Here is an 18,229-nt window from a genome sequence, read left to right on the forward strand (position 1 = left end):
CAGGCAGGACTGAAGCTGGGAGTTGGGAACTTAACCCAGGTCTTGCATGTGGATGGCACGAACCCACACACTTGAGCCATCACCACTGCCTCCCAGGGTCTGCACTCGCAGGAATTTGGAGTTAGGAGTTGGAGTTGGTTATTGAACCTAGGCACTCAACATGAGAAGTGGACATCTTCACTAGCATTTTACTAGCTAGGCTTAAACCACCTGACCCTGTTAACTTTTTAATTTTTTTCTCACATGGTTAAAAAACATTTTTATTAGTATCTTGGAATTAAAATTTCATTCAAATTACGGAAAAATATGGGGCCGGTGCTGTGATGCCCTGGCCTGAGGCGCCGGCATCCCATATGGGCGCTGGTTCGAATCCCGGCTTCTCCACTGAGCAGGACAGTGGACCCCGAAACCTCGCTCCACTGACTTTTGGGCTCATGGGGAAAGAAGGGAATGGCTCGCTCAGTCTATATCCAGGTTTGGGGATCCCATTTCCTGGTTACTAACTTGATATTTTTCTTTCATTGGCATTGCGCCTACTTTGAAGCCAGTGAAACAACTGCCCACGACCAGTCGGAAATTCTGTAAAAGCTTAATGAAAGGGGCCTGCACTGGGCTGTAGCAGGTAAAGCCGCCGCCTGCAGTGTCGGCATCCCATATGGGCACCAGTTTGAGACCCGGCTACTCCACTTTCGATCCAGCTCTCTGCTATGGCCTGAGAAAGCAACAGAAGACGGCCCATGTCCTTGGGCCCCTGCACCCGCGTGGGAGACCCGGAAGAAGCTCCTGGCTCCTGGCTTCAGATAGGCACAGCTCCAGACATTGTGGCCATTTGGGGAGTGAACCAGCGGATGGAAGACCTCTCTCTGTCTGCATTTCCTTCTCTCTGTGTAACTCTGACTTTCAAATAAATAAATAAATCTTTTTTTTTTTTAAAGCTTAATGAAAGAATCCAGTAACACTGTATCACTAATGAAAATCATGGAAAAATCCCCTAACCAGCTTACCTCAGTGGTAAAGGCTATTGGAAATACAATGCTAAAAAGCTAAGAGAATTCTGGTCTGTTCTCTCAGCTCTGTGACAAATCTGCTAAATGTTTCTTTTCCAGTTCTGTCTCTATTTTTAAAAGAGAAGCCTCTTTCTTTGCCCATATGTGTTGGCATCTGATCCTTGTGAAATATTCTTAGAAAATATACTGGTACCAATTAAGTTCATACAAATTTTATAGGAAGAAAAGGCTGTGATTTTATTTGCAAATGTTTGGAATCATTTTCAGAGAAGAATAGAACAACAAGGATACATAAAAATACTGCAATTACTCATTCTGAACTCTTAGCAGAGAAAAGGATTTTTGAATCCACCACCTTCTGAGAACAAGAACCACTTCTAAAACACCCCCCATATGTATAACCAGCTCCTTAAATCTTTCCCAGGTTTGATGCACTTCATCTCCTAAAAAGAATACACACCATTTTAATCACGTAAAACAAAAGGAAGAATAAAATAAGGGTGGTAGCCCTCGTGTTATGTGCTTTTAGAGAGGTCACACCCCGGAAGCAGCCTTGCAATATGCAGAACACAGTACTGGCTTCAAAATTATACAAAGATTCTGTGCGCTTGCATTACTTACACAGGAAGTGGAATCATCTCCCCCTAGAAAATTAGCAAGTTATATTCATTCAAGAACATTCAATTGATTGTACTTCATATAGTTTTTAAACCTGGGAAGAGGCTGAAACAAAACAAAACAAAACAACAATCCAGCACAGGGCTATCAATAAAAACGTGAAACTGTTAATGACTGTGAGATATGATCACATGAAAACCAATCCTGGATAACACAATACATTTCTGATTACATAAATAGATTCTACTGCTTACCAAAAAAAAAAAAAAAAAAAAAAAAAAAAAAAAAAATCCACTATCAGAGGATGCTGATTAAAAACAAAGACATACACCAAACGGGAAGAGTCAGTAAACGTGATGATTTGGTTCCTTGCGGAAGGCCCACGGGTCTGGCCACTGGCCACCCCCGTCTCTGGCTGCTCAGCGCAGGGTGACCAGCTCTTCTGCAGAGGTAGGGTGAATGGCCACCGTGTTGTCAAAGTCCGCCTTTGTTGCTCCCATTTTGACCGCAACGGCAAAGCCCTGCAGCATTTCATCACACCCGATTCCCTGCATGTGGATCCCAACCACCTGGGCAAAAAGAGAACAATTTGAAATGTGAAATGTTTAATTACATAGACAGTGATGAGCAATATGTGACATTTTAAAAGCCCCTAAAGGGACCGGCGCTGTGTCGTAGCAGGTAAAGCCGCCGCCTGCAGTGCCGGCATCCTATATGGGCGCTGGTTAGAGTCCTGGCTGCTCCATTTCTGATCCAGCTCTCTGCTGTGGCCTGGGAAAGCAGCAGAAGATGGCCCATGTCCTTGGGCCCCTGCACCCATGTGGGAGACCCAGAGGAAGCTCCTGGCTCCTGGCTCCTGATCGGCGTAGCTCCAGCCGTTGTGGCCAACTGGGGAGTGAACCAGCAGATGGAAGACCTCTCTCTCTCTGCCTCTCCTTCTCTCTCTGTGTAACTCTGACTTTCAAATAAATAAGTAAATATTTTTAAAAAGCCCCTAAAAAGACCTTATGTTGTGAATCCAAAATATGGCCTAACATAGCTACACAGCCCAGCACAGAATCTGGCCTGGATGGCCCCCCTCCGGCTCTCCTGGCTCAGAAGCCCTCCCACCCACTCTCCCCCTCTCCCTCTGAAGCCTGTTCATTATTCATATGCTCACACAGCTGTGCTTTCCCGACCAAGTTAAATCCTCCATCACGTGATGCCTCGGTATTGGTATTTATTTCTCCTTCATCGGTCTACCATTCCATTAGAACTGTACTGTTACATCTCTGGGAGGGACCCCTCTTTTTTTTTTTTATTTTTTTTTATTTATTCATTTGAAAGGCAGAGTTACAGAGAGGCAGAGGCAGAGAGAGACAGAGGTCTTCCATCTACTGGTTCATTCCCCAGTGGCCGCAACATCTGGAGCTGTGCCAACCTGAAGCCAGGTCTCCTCCAGGTCTTCCATGTGGATGCAGGAGCCCAAGGACTTGGGCCATCTTCCACTGCTTTCCCAGGCCACAGCAGAGAGCTGAATCAGAAGAGGAGCAGCCAGGACGGGAACTGGTGCTCATATGGGATGCTGGCAATGCCGGCGGCAGCTTTACCTGCTATGCCACAGCACCGGCCCCAGGGGTCCCTCTTTTACACGGAGCACCAGTTCTGCCTCTCCTCCTTACCCTACTCCCATGGCCAAGCACAAAGACCAGCACTCAGCAGGCACGCATGCTGGCTGCCTACACGAACGATGGTCAAGAGGCGTTTGTTTCAAGTCACATTCTTCAGCAAGGCTTTGCAACAAACCTTACAACTGCTGATGTGTGCCTTCCACAAACACAGTTAGGGTAGATATACCAGTGAGAAGCAAAGTTAGAGAATACAGCTGTGGATGCTGGTCAGCCCCTTTTGCCAGCCACCCGTGGGGAGATAAGATGAAGATTTGTAAGATATATAAAACAAAGTCAGAAAAATTATTTGTTTAAAAATAGTTAATTTAGCAATGGTCAAGGAGTGGGCATTTGGTCTTGTGGTTAAGACACCCACATGCCATCCTGGGGTGTCTGATTTGACTTGAGGCTTGAACTCTGGCTCCTGACTGGCTTCCTGCTAATGCAGGCCCCAGAAAGCAGGAATGATGGCTCAAGCCACGGAGCTCTTGCCACCTATGTGGGAGATATGGATTGAATTCCTGGCTCTTGGCTTTGGCCCAGCCTCAGCTATCCTGAGCATTTAGGGAGTGAACCAGAAGATGGGAGCTGCTCTCACTGTCTCTTGTATCTCTCTGCCTCTCAAGGTTCCAGGCCAGGTTCAATTGGCATAATAACAAATCCCCTCTGGTTTAATCCTTATACATAGAAGTAATCGAAAATCACCTGATATTAACTAATCAGTTATTTTCCAATTGGTCGGTCTCCCACCTTACAAGAAGCAACCACACTTCTTTTTCTTTTATCTCTGCTTTCTTCAGTTGTTCTCTGTATAAATAAACCCTCTCTCCTCAGCCTGTGGGGACCACTCTATTTTATTGAATAAAGCACTGATTCTAGAATCAAAAATAAAGCTGAATAGATTGGTTTTAAAAAATAAGAGAGAGGCACACCTTTGGTGTAGCGGTTAAGACACTGGGGGGATAAGTGGCTCCCATACCGCAGGGCCTGGGTTAATATTCTGACTTCACTCTTGGTTCCAGCTTCCTGCTAACACACACCCTGGGAAGCGTCTCCTTACCTTCTCCTCTCGGTTGGCACACACCATCTTCATCACGCATTTTGTTTTCCTGGTGGTAACCGCATGATACATCGGGGTAAAGGAGGTTGAGTAGGTCTTCACGTTTTCTTTTCCATATTTATAAATGGCCTCATCTATAATGTACATTAAAAACAAAAACAAAAACAAAACACATCAAAACAACACCAAGCCATCAAAAAGAAGAGATGACCAGACTCAAATCACAAGGAAATATCAAACAATACTCAAATGAGGGCCATTCTATCAAATAAATGTCTATGTCACTGAAGACAAAGAAAGGCCAAGGAATTCTGTCTTTAGATTAAAGGACACCAAAGAGGTATGAGAACTAAATGTAATACATTATCCTGGATTCCATTCTGGATTTGCAGGGAAATGTTAAAAAAAAAATCCCATTATTTGAGACATTTGGCAAAGTTTGCATAAGGTTTAGACAATGCTGTAACAGTTGAAGTGTTTTCATTTTGAAAACCATCCTGTGTTTCTGTAAGAGATTAACTCTGCTCTTAGGAAATACATAGTAAGGAGTGGCTATGTAGGGGTGAGTTTGCTTGTGCAGTGAGCAAATCATAAAAGAAAAATGGTAAGGGTATCCAGGGGTCTGTTGTAGTATTTTTGAAACTTTTTAAAAATGACCTTCAGGGTTGAGTGTCTGGCACAGTGGTTACGATGCTGCCGGGGATGCCAGCACCCGGATCAGAGTGCCTGGGTCGGGTCCCAGCTCCTCTGCTTCCCACTCAGCCTGCAGAAGCACACCCTAGGGGGCAGCAGATGATGGCTCAGGTGCTCGGGTCCCTGCTGCCTACATGGGAAACTCACATGGAGTTCTGGGCTCTTGGCTTCAGCCCGGCAGTTGTGGGCATTCAGGGAGTGAACCAGTGAATGGAAGATCTTTCTCTGCCCTTCAAATACATACATGGAAAAATTTTAAACAACTTTCAGTTTTAAATACCTACCTTCCGTGAGTCCCACTGTCCCAATAGGAGGGTGGCTGAAGACCACGGTGGGGATGTTGTCATAGTCTAACTTGGAATCTTTTTTACATTCAAAAAGTCTGTGGGCAAGTTTGCGGCCAGCAGCTATTGCAACTACAAAGAGATTGCACAATCAGTGTTTATCTTAAAGTTCATTTCGGCGCAGAGTTGTCCTGACATAAAAACTAATTCTGATCAAGTTTTATGTTCATTCTCATGATAGTGTTAAATACAACATAATGAAGAGAGATAACAATGCATTAGCGAACAATTTGAAACTATTGGCTGATGTGAATTCTATAACATTGCAGTATGACTCAAAAAAAGGAAAGGAAAAAAAAAGACATACATTCACAGGTGCTTAGTCATTTGACAGTTAATCTACTTAATGAGGATACTAGCATTTGGATACCACTTTTATGGAACAAACTATAACAGCTTCAAACATCTTCAGTTCTACTTTATAACCCTATTCATTTTTCCATTACTTTTTTTTTTACTCAAAAATTTATTCTTCTGGACCCAGCATTGTGGCACAGTGGGTTAAGTCATTGCCGGCAATGCCAGTATCCCATATGGGAGCACTGATTAAAGTCCTGCCTGCTCCAGTTCCACTCCAGCTCCCTGCTATTGTGCCTGGGGAAAGCAACGGAAGATGGCTCAAGTGCTTGGGCCCCTGCACCCATGTGGGTGTCCCAGAGGGAGTCAGGGCTTTGGCCTGGCCCAGCCCTGACCTCTGCAGCCATTTGGAGAATGAACCAGAAGATGGAAGATGGTCTTTCTTGTCTATACCTGTCTCTGTGTAACTCTGCCTTTAAGATAAATAAATCTTAAAAAAAAAAAATTACCCTTGGAACTGCCATTGTGGCATAGCACCACATGGGTGCTTGTTCGAGTTACTGCTACTCCACTTTTGATCCAGCTCCCTGCTCATGTGCCAGGGAAAGCACCAGGAAGAGGATGACCCAAGTTCTTGGGCCTCTGCACCCACATGGAAGACCCAGGAGAAGCTCCTGGCTTCAGCCTGGCCCAGCTCCAGCCACTGTGGCCATTTGGGGAGTGAACCAATGGATGCAAGATTTCCTTCTGTCTCTCCCTCTCCTACTCTGTAAGTCTGCCTTTCAAATAAATAAGTAAAGCTTTTAAAAACAAATAAATACATTTTAAAATATTTATAGCGAGAGCTTCCTAGAGGAGCTAAAAGACTCTGGGAGAGCAGTTGATATGACATCACTAAAGGATGGAGGTGGGACACAGAGTGGCAGTGGTGTGGTTAACTCAGGAAGTGGGCCGCAGCATGGGATGGGGGGATGCAGAGCCAATGCTGGCGGCATCAAAACCAAGCTGTCACCCAATGCCGATCTAAGCTGCCCTGTCCAAAACCTCCTTACCTCCCTTCCACTGTCACCACACACAACCCTGGTACTAACTTAGAGCGTGGTCAGAGGGGGCTCATGTCACCGGGATGCAAATGTTAAGTCTTTGGAAAGCATTTCAGGTGTTACTGCGGAGTGGCAGGTATCTAACCTGCATCTCCTCTGCGGCAGTTCTACCATTCTGACGACCTCCAGCTCACATCCTTAGAGCTTTGCCCAGGTGATCCGACCGTGAAGAGCCCCCCAGCTCTAGGGAGCACACAGGACCCCTCTTAACCAAGAAAGTGGGGACACGTTACCTGGCGTAAGAAGAGCTTTCCCACACACATCCCCGACTGCATAGATGCCTTTTACGTTGGTATTCTGGAACTCATCGACTACAACGTGCCCTTTGTCATCAGTTTTGATTCCCTGAAAATGCAGAACGAAGCCACACAAATCCTTAGCCCGTCAACTAAAAATGGCAGAGCAGACTTCTAGGCCTGTCTCTGTTTACACCAGCACCCACTCAGCCTGAATACCCAAGACTCAACCCCAACACGAGAAATGTTCAAGCTGGCAAGTTTCCTACCTGTTGATGACGGAAAAGGTGAATACACAGCCAACCCGGAGGTGCTTTAGCAGGATTTAACACTGCAGTGTACAACTCACCTGGCCAGGTATCACCCGACTATCCAGTGTGCTGCTTGCTCTCCCCGTGGAACCCAGCTAAGACAGGGCTTCCCAACTGTTGCCCCTAGAGACTCTCCTGACACAGTCACCAAAAGCATGGGCTTTGGAAGCTTGCCCTTTTATCTTAAAAAATTCAAGCAAATTGGCCGGCGCCGCGGCTCACTAGGCTAATCCTCCGCCTTGCGGTGCCGGCACACTGGGTTCTAGTCCCGGTCAGGGCACCGGATTCTGTCCCAGTTGTCCCTCTTCCAGGCCAGCTCTCTGCTGTGGCCAGGGAGTGCAGTGGAGGATGGCCCAAGTGCTTGGGCCCTGCACCCCATGGGAGACCAGGAGAAGCACCTGACTCCTGCCTGAGGATCAGCGCGGTGCGCCGGCCACAGTGCGCCAGCGATGGCGGCCATTGGAGGGTGAACCAACGGCAAAGGAAGACCTTTCTCTCTGTCTCTCTCTCTCACTGTCCACTCTGCCTGTCAAAAAAAAAAAAAAAATTTCAAGCAAATTGTGCACCCAACTCTAAAACATACTGTTTACCACTTCACCAATGTTTGTTTTTATACATTTAATCAAATTGTGCTCAGCTGTGTCGTTTTCAATTTGTGGCTTTGCAGAGCCCAAGCAGCCATACTGCAGTGTGAGAAGTAGAGGCAGAGCAGAGGGAGGAAGTGGATGGCATACTGGTAAGGGCACAACTTTTGGAGGCAGGCATCTGGCACAGCGGGTAAGTTACCACTCGGATACCTGCATCCCTGCTTTGAGTCCTGGCTCCTGCTTCTGGTCCAGCCTCCTGAGGGGCAGCAGGTGACGGCTTGGTGCTCAGTCCCTGTTACCCACATGAGGCATTTGGAGGGAGTTCCAAGCTCCTGGCCAACCTGGCCCAGCTCTGGCTATTCTGGGCATTTGGGGAGTGAATCAGTGGACAGAAGATCTTTTTTTTTTTTTAAAGATTTTTATTTATTTATTTGACAGGTAGAGTTACAGACAGTGAAAGAGAGACAGAGAGAAAGGTCTTCCTTTTTCCGTTGGTTCACCCCCACAAATGACCACAACAGCTGGAGCTGCGCTGATCCGAAGCCAGGAGCCAGGTGCCTCCTCCTGGTCTCCCATGGGGTGCAGGAGCCCAAGCACTTGTGCCATCCTCCACTGCCTTCCCAGGCCACAGCAGAGAGCTGGCCTGGAAGAGGAGCAACCGGGACTAGAATCCGGTGCCCTTATGGGATGTCGGTGCTGCAGGTGGAGGATTAACCAAGTGCGCCACAGCGCTGGCCCCAAATAGATCTTTTTCACTCTTTCTCTGCCTTGCACATAAATGAAAATTAATGAATTAACTTTAAAGAAGAAAAGAGTACAACCTTTGGAGCCAAAGAGATCAGAGTTCAAACCCCAGCTCTGCCATATACTGGCTATGAGACCTTGTATAACTACTATTTATCAACAAGTATCTGAGCTTCTATCACAAAGCTTAATTTAATCACTGCAACACAGCGGGAAGATGGACACACGTCCTCCCTACCCACGGTTTCCGGCCTGCTGAAGGCCCTGAGGTCCTCGTGCTCTTGGTTTCCCCATCCTAAGCCTCACGGAGTCATTGGCAATGTTAAACAACATCAGTGACATGTCGGCAGGCCAAGCACGTGGCAATCATTCAGTCTCCGTTATGCATTGAATGAGGCTGGGAACACCTTTTGCCTCATTCTTTAACAATGCAGCATGTACAGTTAAAGTCTAGACCTACCAATGTCTGTATGTGCACAACGGCAAAACAGGTACTGAAAGCCGAGAAGCTGAATGACTGGTGAACATGAAAATAGACACCTGGTTTTAATAACTTTCATTGAACCATAAGATTAAAAAAAGCCAAATACCTCCCTAGGTATTTTACTCTTTAAAATGATGAAAAACCATCTGTTATAAAAATGAAAAAAGTATCCACATTACAACAGAAATTACGAGGACATAAACTGAACAGCTGCACACTCCATCAAATATATCAACCACCAACATAAAATATCCCATTATTACTCACAGAAAAGATTTGTATCAGAGAAACCATTGTCATCACCATCAGCACTGAGTTAATATTTTTTGTGCCCATACTATAAGCCAAGGTCTACGCTAATTACTTTGCATTCACTTTCTCATTTATTATTTTTATTTTCTCATCTATGAAGCAATGGAAACGTAAAGAAATGAAGTTGCTTGCTCAATGCCATTCCATCTGGCAGGTAATGGAAGTAAGGTTCATACTTGGGTCAAACTCTGGGAACCACGGCCCAGGCTGCCATAATGGACTGCATTTCAAGACTGAACAAAAAGAATGATAACCGTCTGCATGTGCAAGACAGGTGCAGCCGAGGGAGGGGCAGCTCTCCGAGTGTCTCCAGCATCACCTTGTCCAGAACCAGTCACACACACAGCAACCTGGACTGGACACCTGAACAAGACGGAATCAGTGCAGGACTTCAAAGAGACATCCATAGAGCAAAAGGGAAGTCTGAGAGAAGGAGCCAGGCAGGAAACCACTGCTAAGTAGATCAGACGTGGCAGGGATCTGATCCAGGACGAGGGCGCCAGAAAGGGCAAAGGATCTGTTTTTTAATTTTAAAGGAAGAGGTGACGGGATTTGGTGACAAACTGGACACAGGGAATAAGGAGAAAAAGGATCCAACAGAGTGGCCGGCGCTGTGACGTAGCGGGTAAAGCCACCTCCTGCGGTGCCGGCATTCCAGATGGGTGCCGGTTCGAGTCCTGACTGCTCCACTTCTAATTCAGCTCCCTGCTATGGCCTGGGAAAGCAGTAGAAGATGACCCAAGTCCTTGAGTCCCTGCACCCTCGTGGGAGACCTGGAAGAAGCTCCTGGCTCCTGGCTTCAGATCAGCACAGCTCCGGCTATTGCTATCAATTGGGGAGTGAACCAGCGGAAGGAGGACTCCCCCACCCCCACCCCCACCCCCCGCCTCTCCTCTCTCTGTGTAACTCTTTCAAATAAGTAAATAAATAAATTTTTTAAAAAAAGAAAGAATCCAACAGAACCCATCCAAGTTTTGGGTGATCACAGGGCAGACAGATTCAAGAAGGTTTTGGTCAGCTTACCACATTGTTCAAATTCAGGCCGCTGGAATTTGGGTCCCGCCCGATGGCCCAGAGCAGGCAGTCAACATTTGGAATTGTGGTGAAGGTGGGTTTCCTACCAGGAGCCGCAGTGACCATGCAGACTTCCAAGCCCGATGAAGTCTGTTTAACTTCCTTAACCTGTTGGTAAATAAACTGTTGTAAATGTGTGTTGGGTAAGGAGTGCATAGGAAAATTGAACTTAAAACACTGAAAAAAATTCCCACTGAATCCTGTATGTTGAAATACACCTTCACACTTTGGCCCATATTCGGCTGACACTAGGTTCCTGCTTCCTGGGTTGCCCCAAATCTTCCGTCCTGCTGATGGCCAGCAGTGTCAGCTCACGTCACCATCCTAATGCTTCCTCTTAAAAACAAAGTTTTGGCCGTTGCCGCGGCTCACTAGGCTAATCCTCCGCCTTGCGGTGCCGGCACCCCGGGTTCTAGTCCTGGTTGGGGCGCCGGATTCTGTCCCGGTTGCCCCTCTTCCAGGCCAGCTCTCTGCTGTGGCCAGGAGTGCAGTGGAGGATGGCCCAAGGGCTTGGGCCCTGCACCCCATGGGAGACCAGGATAAGTACCTGGCTCCTGCCATCAGATCAGCGTGGTGCACTGGCCGCGGTGGCCATTGGAGGGTGAACCAACGGCAAAGGAAGACCTTTCTCTGTGTGTCTCTCTCTCACTGTCCACTCTGCCTATCAAAAAAAAAAAAAAAAAAGTATTTTCAGAGTGCCTGGGTCTGAGTCCTGGCTTTCCTTCCAACTCCAGCTTCCTGCCAATACAAACCCTAGATGGCAGTGCTGATGGCTCTAATAACTGGGCCCCTGCCACCCAGCTGGAAGACATAGATTAAGTTCTACGTCCCCGGCTTCAGCCTGGCCCCACCCTGGCTATTGCAGGCATTTGGAGAGTGAACCAGTAAATAGCAGATCTGTCCGTCTGTCTCTCTCCTTCCAAATTCAGAAAAAATAATAAAAAAATAAAAGTTAAAATTAAAAAAAAACAAAGTGTTTTTAAAGGGTACTTCTTAAAAGCTGCGATAAAAATTTGCCATCAATGTAAGCACAGTAGCAGCATCAGCAGGAAACTTTTCCAAACTGCAGGCACTGCTCCTCCCTGGACATTCCAGGTGGAAGTGAGGTGGAGTGGGGGCAGGGTGAGGAGCGCAGCGTGCAGCGTGCAGACGGTGCAGTTCAGTGAAGGTTGCACAGTGATTCTGACTTGACCCCCACCACCACTCTAGCACTCTGCACTCCCAGCGCATGCTCGCATTTCTAATTTTACATGAACAAAGTTGTAGGGAGAAAGGTATTTCCGGAGACTAATTCTTACGAAATTCAAGTCATTCCCTGAGGAGTCAGATACTCTGAAATTCTTTCCACCCACAACACTCAACAGGGCGTGCTTTCAGAATAGATTCTGGGGGCCGGCGCTGTGGCGTAGCAAGTAACAGCCACTGCCTGCAGTGCCGGCATCCCATATGGGTGCCGGTTCAAGTCCCGGCTGCTCCACTTCTGATCCAGCTCTCTGCTATGGCCTGGGAAAGCAATGGAGGATGGCCCAAGTCCTTGTGGGAGACCCGGAAGAAGCTCCTGGCTCCTGGCTTTGGATCAGCTCAGCTCTGGCCGATGTAGCCATTTGGGGAGTGAACCAGTGGATGAAGACTCTCTCTGACTCTCTGTAACTCTGCCTTTCAAATACACAAATAAATCTTTAAAAAAAAAAAAAAAAAAAAGAATAGAATCTGGAGTGCACATTCAGCCTAGTGGTAAGAATGCCAGAATCCCACATTGGCATGCATAGTTCAAGTCCTGGCTCCGGCTCCTGACTCCAGCTTCCTGCTAATGCAGATCCCAAGGGGTAGTGGCTATGGCGGGCGCAAGTGGTTGGGTCCCTGCCACCCATGCTGGAGACGTGGATCATGTTCCTCCTGGCTTCGGCCTGGCTCAGTCCCGGCCACTGCAGGCATTTGAAGAGTGCACTAGCAGACGGAAGCTCTCTCAATTCAATTTAAAACGAAAAAGTAAAAACCGATTTGAGAGTCTATATTTCCTTAAAATAAATAAAAAAGTGAACAATAAGGTCATGCAACAAGGCATCTGAGCACAGAACTCAAAGTTTTCATTCTAAACTCACTGCCAGGTTTCTAATCTTGTACCCCTTGGCTTCATTTCCACATTAATGTGAAATACAGCTTCGTAAGAGAGAGTGGAGGTACTTACAAGTGGGAGGCGCTGCCTGGGGTAGGTAAGACTCTGCTTCCAAAACTATGGGGTAAGGCCAAGTGGGGCGGACCAGGGCGGGAGCAGCCCGGGTGTGGCGCACGTACCTGGGAGTGCTTCAGCACCTCTACGCCCGAGTTCTCCAGCTCCTCCGTGCAGTTGGAACTGATCAGTGAGTCAAAGTTTCTAAGCACCTGTGCACAAACAAAGGCAGCAAGAGGTCGATGGTGGGAAAGGAAGGAGCGTTGATTAAAGACTCGCCACACTGGGGCCGGTGCTGTGGCACAGTGGGTTAAAGCCCCAGCCTGCAGCACCAGCATTCCCATATGGGTGCCAGTTCAAGTCTTAGGCTGCTCCACTTGCAATGCAGCTCCCTGCTAATGCACCTGGGAAAGCAGTGAGAGATGGCCCATGTACTCGGGCCCCTGCACCCACGTGGGAGACTTGGAAGAAGCTCCTGGCTCCTAGCTCAGCTCTGGCCATTGCAGCCATTTGGGGAGTGTGAACCAGCAGATGGAAGACCTCTCTCTCTCTCTACCTCTGTAACTCTTTCAAATAAATAAATAAATAAAATGTTTAAAAAAATAAAAGACTCGCCACATGTTTGGGAGGGCCATGCCAGTATGGAATCACCTGCCCTCCTACCTCCTCCTCTAGGGTTTATTATTGGGAGTAGAGTTTTGAGAAATCCCCTATTCACATCTGACTTCACCAACTCCTGTTTTAGGGTCAAAGGGACAGTCACCTCCCCCTGGGCCTCCACTGTCATCTCTTCGCGCGCCTCTTCTCCCAAGCTTGCTTCTCTTTTCTGTAACTCTACGTGAAAAGCCAGCTTCCCACTTTTAGGACCCAAGGGCCAGCTTCGTAAGGGAAGGTGCCATAGCAACATCCCTTTATGGAGCCAGAAATAACAGTTTGGCCTCGAAGTCTTGGACAGCCCACAGGGAACACACCCTCTCCTCCACCCCCGGACAGAATGAAAGTGGGAGGTGGGAGGTTGTGCGTTATTCACTGAGTGGGTCTAGAACGGACATGGAGAGGGAGGCTGAGTCTGACGCACCCCATCCAACTACAGGAATTGGCCACTGTATGGACACACGAATCAGACTTCCTTACTTTAAGTTCGAGCAGGCTAGCCCGCTGCCTTTCGCTTCCTTCCCATTTGCTGGAGATATTCCAGCAATGCAAAGTTGGATTTTTCTATGAAGAAACTCTATTCAGAATGTAAATGTCCCGGGCATCAATGACAGGACAAGTTTCAAAGCCCAGGAGAAAGTTCCTGGGAGTGCACACCGACTAGGACTGTCAGCATCTCTCGTCTCCCTTTGTCCACTCAAGTAAGAATTAAGAGCCACTGGGGCCGGTGCTGTGGCATAGCGGGTAAAGTCCCAGCCTGCAGTGCCGGCATCCCATATGGGCACCGGTTCGAGTCCCGGTTGCTCCACTTCCAATCCAGCTCTCTGCTGTGGCCTGGGAAAGCAGTAGAAGATGGCCCAAGTGCTTGGGCCCCTGCACCCACATGGGAGACCTGGAGGAACTGTGGCCAACTGAAGAGTGAACCAGCAGATAGAAGACCTCTCTCTCTGCCTCTGCCTCTCTGTAACTCTACCTTTCAAATAAATAAATAAATAAATCTTAAAAAAAAAAAAAAAGAATTAAGAGCCACAGCATTTGAGTGGGCAGAGGTCTGATATACCCTGTCCCTGTAGCGGGCATTAAATGACCTGCTCAAGTCACAGGTTCCTTGGAGACAGGCAGCAGCAGGCCCAGATCCACAGGCCAGCACGCTCAGTACTGCTCCACACCACGATTCTGAGAGCCCTGGTATGGTGCCTGTGAGGCCTGATCAACCACACACACAGCAGGGAACTTCAAAAAGTTGGTGCAAATGGAATTCAAGGTAAGCCTGGGGGCTGGTGTTTAGTGGAGACACCCAACCCCGTATCAGAGTGCCTGGGTTCAAGTCCCAGCTCTGCTCATGCAGCTTTCTGCTAATGTGCACCCTTGGAGGCAGCAGATGATGGCTCAAGCACTTGGGTCCCTGTCACCTACATGGGAGACCTGGATGGAGCACCTGACTCTTGGCTCTGGTATGGCCTGCCCTGCCATGTGGGCATTTGGGGAGCGGTAAGGATGCTGCTTGGGACAACCACATCACATGCTGGAGTTCCTAGGACACAGCCCTGGCTCCACTTTCGATTTCAGCTTCCTGCCAGTGTGTGTCCTGTGTGGCTGCAGATGAAGGCTCAAGTAATGAGGTTCCTGTTACCCACGTGAGAGACCTGGACTGAGTTTCTGGTTCCCAGATTCAGCCTGGCCCAGCGCCCAGCTGCTGTGGGCATTTGGGAGGGAACCAGCAGGTGGAAGTTCTCTCTTGTCTTTCTCTCTCTCTGCCTCTCAAATTAAAAAAAAAAACAAAAACAAAAACAAAAAACCTTAAAAAGATAAAATTCAACTGGTTAACCTCTAAAATTCCTTTTAATGCAAAGAATTAGTGAAATGTTTTGACTGAGTGTTAACAATCCAATACTACCTGATCACATGGCACTGAGCTCCACCATTAAGAAATTAACCCGACAGTCTGTTTAACATTTGTATGTAGGCCTGCGTGGCTCCTTCTTTATTAGCGTGGCTGGCAAACCATCTATGAAAACACCAGCCAGTTTGAGCACCTCAAAACCATCATTATTCAGCAGCTGGGAGGGGAGGCAGGCCCTCATCCAGGGAACTCAGACGCAGCCTGTGGAGAACACCCCACCTGGCCTCCGACCGCTCCGCACCTTGGCATGCAATGGTGATGTAAGAAGAGATCACCACTCAGAAATTAACTTCAAGGAAAGAGAAGGGAAAAGCACAGAGCTTACCTTATCATGCCGTATCATCAGCGACGTCTTAGAACCCAGGGCCGAGAAGATCCCCGCTATCTCCACAGCGATGTAGCCTGCTCCAACGACGACGCTCCGCCTGGAGAAGCGCACAGATTCATATTCTTACGTAAGCCCAGCTTGGAACCTCAGACGTAACCGAAGTCGCAGAGACAATGCAGATACCCCCCTTCAGCCCTTTGCTCCCTCGTGGTAGCTTTTTCTTTTTCTAAAGATTTATTTATTTATTTGAAAGTCAGAGTTACACAGAGCGAGGAGAGAGAGAGAGAGAGAGAGAGAAAGAGGTCTTCCATCACGGGTTCACTCCCCAATTGGCCACAATGGCCAGAGCTGCGCCTATCCGGAGCCAGGAGCTTCTTCCAGGTCTCCCATGCGGATGCTGGGGCCCAAAGACTTGCGCCATCCTCTACTGCTTTCCCAGGCCACAGCAGAGAGCTGGATCGGACGTGGAGCAGCTGGGACTTGAACCGACACCCATGAGACCCATATGAGATGCCAGCACTTTATCCACTACACCACAACACCAGCCGCTGGCCAAAGTTTAATAAATGATTTAAGATCTCTAATGGGCAGAAATCTATAAGGAACGTCCTCTGAGGGCGAGTCTAGGCTGTGTTACGTCAGCTAAACATGAAGACCCAGGATCCCGTTTCTGGACGCAAGCCTACACGTGTCACCTCAATCAACCCTACAACCACGCAATCCCGAGGGACGGGAGGCTGTCGTATCCTGACAGCAAGCCTAGAAACACTGCGTGCTTTGTGTGAACGTCACCCAAGTCAGAGGACCCTGGCTCTGTCTTCATGGGACAACTCCACCGGTGGTATGGCTGTGCGAGGCCGCCCTTCCCCCCCGTGCCTCCAGGGGTGCGGCGAGTGCACGTCACGAGTCAGCAGCCCTGAAGGCCTCTGCTAAAGGCCAGGATGAGGACCTCACACTGGACGGGGAGCAACAGAGTTGAGCGAGATACAGGCCAGCTCCAGGCCACGGGGTCCTCTTCCTGTCCCTAGGGGTGAGGTCCTCTCTTTGGACAGCGGAGGGGAGGACCCTCCAGCCTGGAAGGCCTGCAACCGCAGCACCTTCCATCAGAGAATCCACCGTCCTCATTCTCTTTTCCCTCCTCGAATCCCAACCCACGCCAGAGGGCGCCTGCAGATGACACGCACAGTGAGGGAGCAGGCACTTTTGCAATACTGACGGGGCCTTTGCTAGCCTCTGCGCTCGCTGCTCTGAGAACCAAGGCGGTTTTGGGCTTCACCTCTCAGTTCTTCTAAACTGCCCCAGGACTGGATTTTGGTTCAAAAAAGTTTGCAGTGGCCTCTGAGCCAAAGCCTGAGAGATATGCCCAGGGCCGTAAGAAAGAGAAGAGCTGGGAGAAGTGAATTCAGGAGGGGCTTGCGTGGAGGGGGAACAGGCTCAGGGGGCTGCAGCAGGAGGGACCCGCAGGTCACGTCGGCTCACCTGGGCAGCTCTTCCAACTCGAAAAACCCATCACTGGTTATTCCGAGACTGGCGCCTGTGTAGAGAAACACAAACAGATCACACAAGCCCGCTCTTTCTCCCGTAAAACGCTCATTCCCTCAGCCAATACGCGCTCTGTTTGGATGAGCTTTGTCGAAGTCTCCACGTGGGAGGCTGCCAGCCGTGTCCAACCGGAGAGGGAACCCCTAGGTGCAGCCTGGGCCCTGCCCTCTCTGCTTTTCCCCCCAGGCTTTTGCCTCCTTGTGGAAGACTGCTGGATACAGAGCTCCAGTCTGACCTTCTGCCCCGCCAAGTCCCAGGGCTGTGTCTCTAACTGTTGTACTGTGCAACTGTACTTTGTCTCAAACTCGGGGCAGCCTGTGCATCCCTATCTGAAATGGCTGGGACCAGAAGTGGCTTGAATTTTTTCCTGGGTTTTGGAATATCTGCATATGATATATTTTAAGGATGATACCCAAGGCTAAATATGAAATTCATTTATATTTTGTATATACTTTATATAGATAGTCTGAAGATAATTTTGTACAATTTTTGGAAAATTACTTAAGGGGCTGGCATTGTGGCATAGCAGGTTAAACTGTTGCCTGTGACGACAGTAAACAATATAGGCACCAGTTCAAGTCCTGGCTGCTCCACTTCTGATCCAGTTCCCTGCTAATGCGCCTGGGAAAGCAATGGAAGGTGGCCCAAGTGCTTTGGCCCCTGCACCCATGTGGGAGACCCAGATGAAACTCCTGGTTCCTGGCTTCAGCCTGGGCTAACCCAGGCCATTGTGACCATTTGGGAAGTGAACCAGCACACACAGGATCTCTTTCTGTCTCTCCCTGCTCTTTCTGTGTCTCTGCCTTTCAAATAAATGAATCCAAAACAAAACAAAAACCACAGGAAATTACTAGACAGAGGGGGACAGCACAGAGCAAGCACCCAGTCTCTGGTTCACTCCCCAAATGCCAACAATGGGTGAGGCTACCAAGAGCTTAATCCAGGTCTCCCCCGTGGGTGGCAGGGACCCAATCACTTGAGCCGTCCATCACCCCTGCCCCTCAGAGTTCGAAGCAGCAGGAAGCTGGAGTTAGGCACCAAACCCATGCACTCTGACACGGGATGCAGCATCTTGACTCCCAGCCTGCCTGTGGAATACGCACTTGGCAGAGA

General features: G+C 48.5%; 1 protein-coding gene across 1 annotated transcript in view; it reads right to left on the minus strand.

The window, feature by feature from the left end:
• Nucleotides 1-1,218: 1,218 nt before the first annotated feature.
• GSR (glutathione-disulfide reductase) overlaps nt 1,219-18,229 on the minus strand; it is a 45,639-nt gene continuing 28,628 nt past the window's right edge. The window contains exons 6-13 of the mRNA XM_008252335.4: nt 17,054-17,108; nt 15,572-15,671; nt 12,815-12,901; nt 10,469-10,627; nt 7,005-7,116; nt 5,312-5,443; nt 4,335-4,468; nt 1,219-2,194 (exon numbers count right to left, since the gene is read on the minus strand). Of these exons, the coding sequence (XP_008250557.3) occupies nt 2,045-2,194; nt 4,335-4,468; nt 5,312-5,443; nt 7,005-7,116; nt 10,469-10,627; nt 12,815-12,901; nt 15,572-15,671; nt 17,054-17,108 (929 nt within the window). The 3' untranslated portion in view covers nt 1,219-2,044. The remainder of the gene's footprint in view (nt 2,195-4,334; nt 4,469-5,311; nt 5,444-7,004; nt 7,117-10,468; nt 10,628-12,814; nt 12,902-15,571; nt 15,672-17,053; nt 17,109-18,229) is intronic.

This window comes from Oryctolagus cuniculus, chromosome 2, assembly GCF_964237555.1.
Source record: "Oryctolagus cuniculus chromosome 2, mOryCun1.1, whole genome shotgun sequence".
NCBI lineage: Eukaryota > Metazoa > Chordata > Mammalia > Lagomorpha > Leporidae > Oryctolagus > Oryctolagus cuniculus.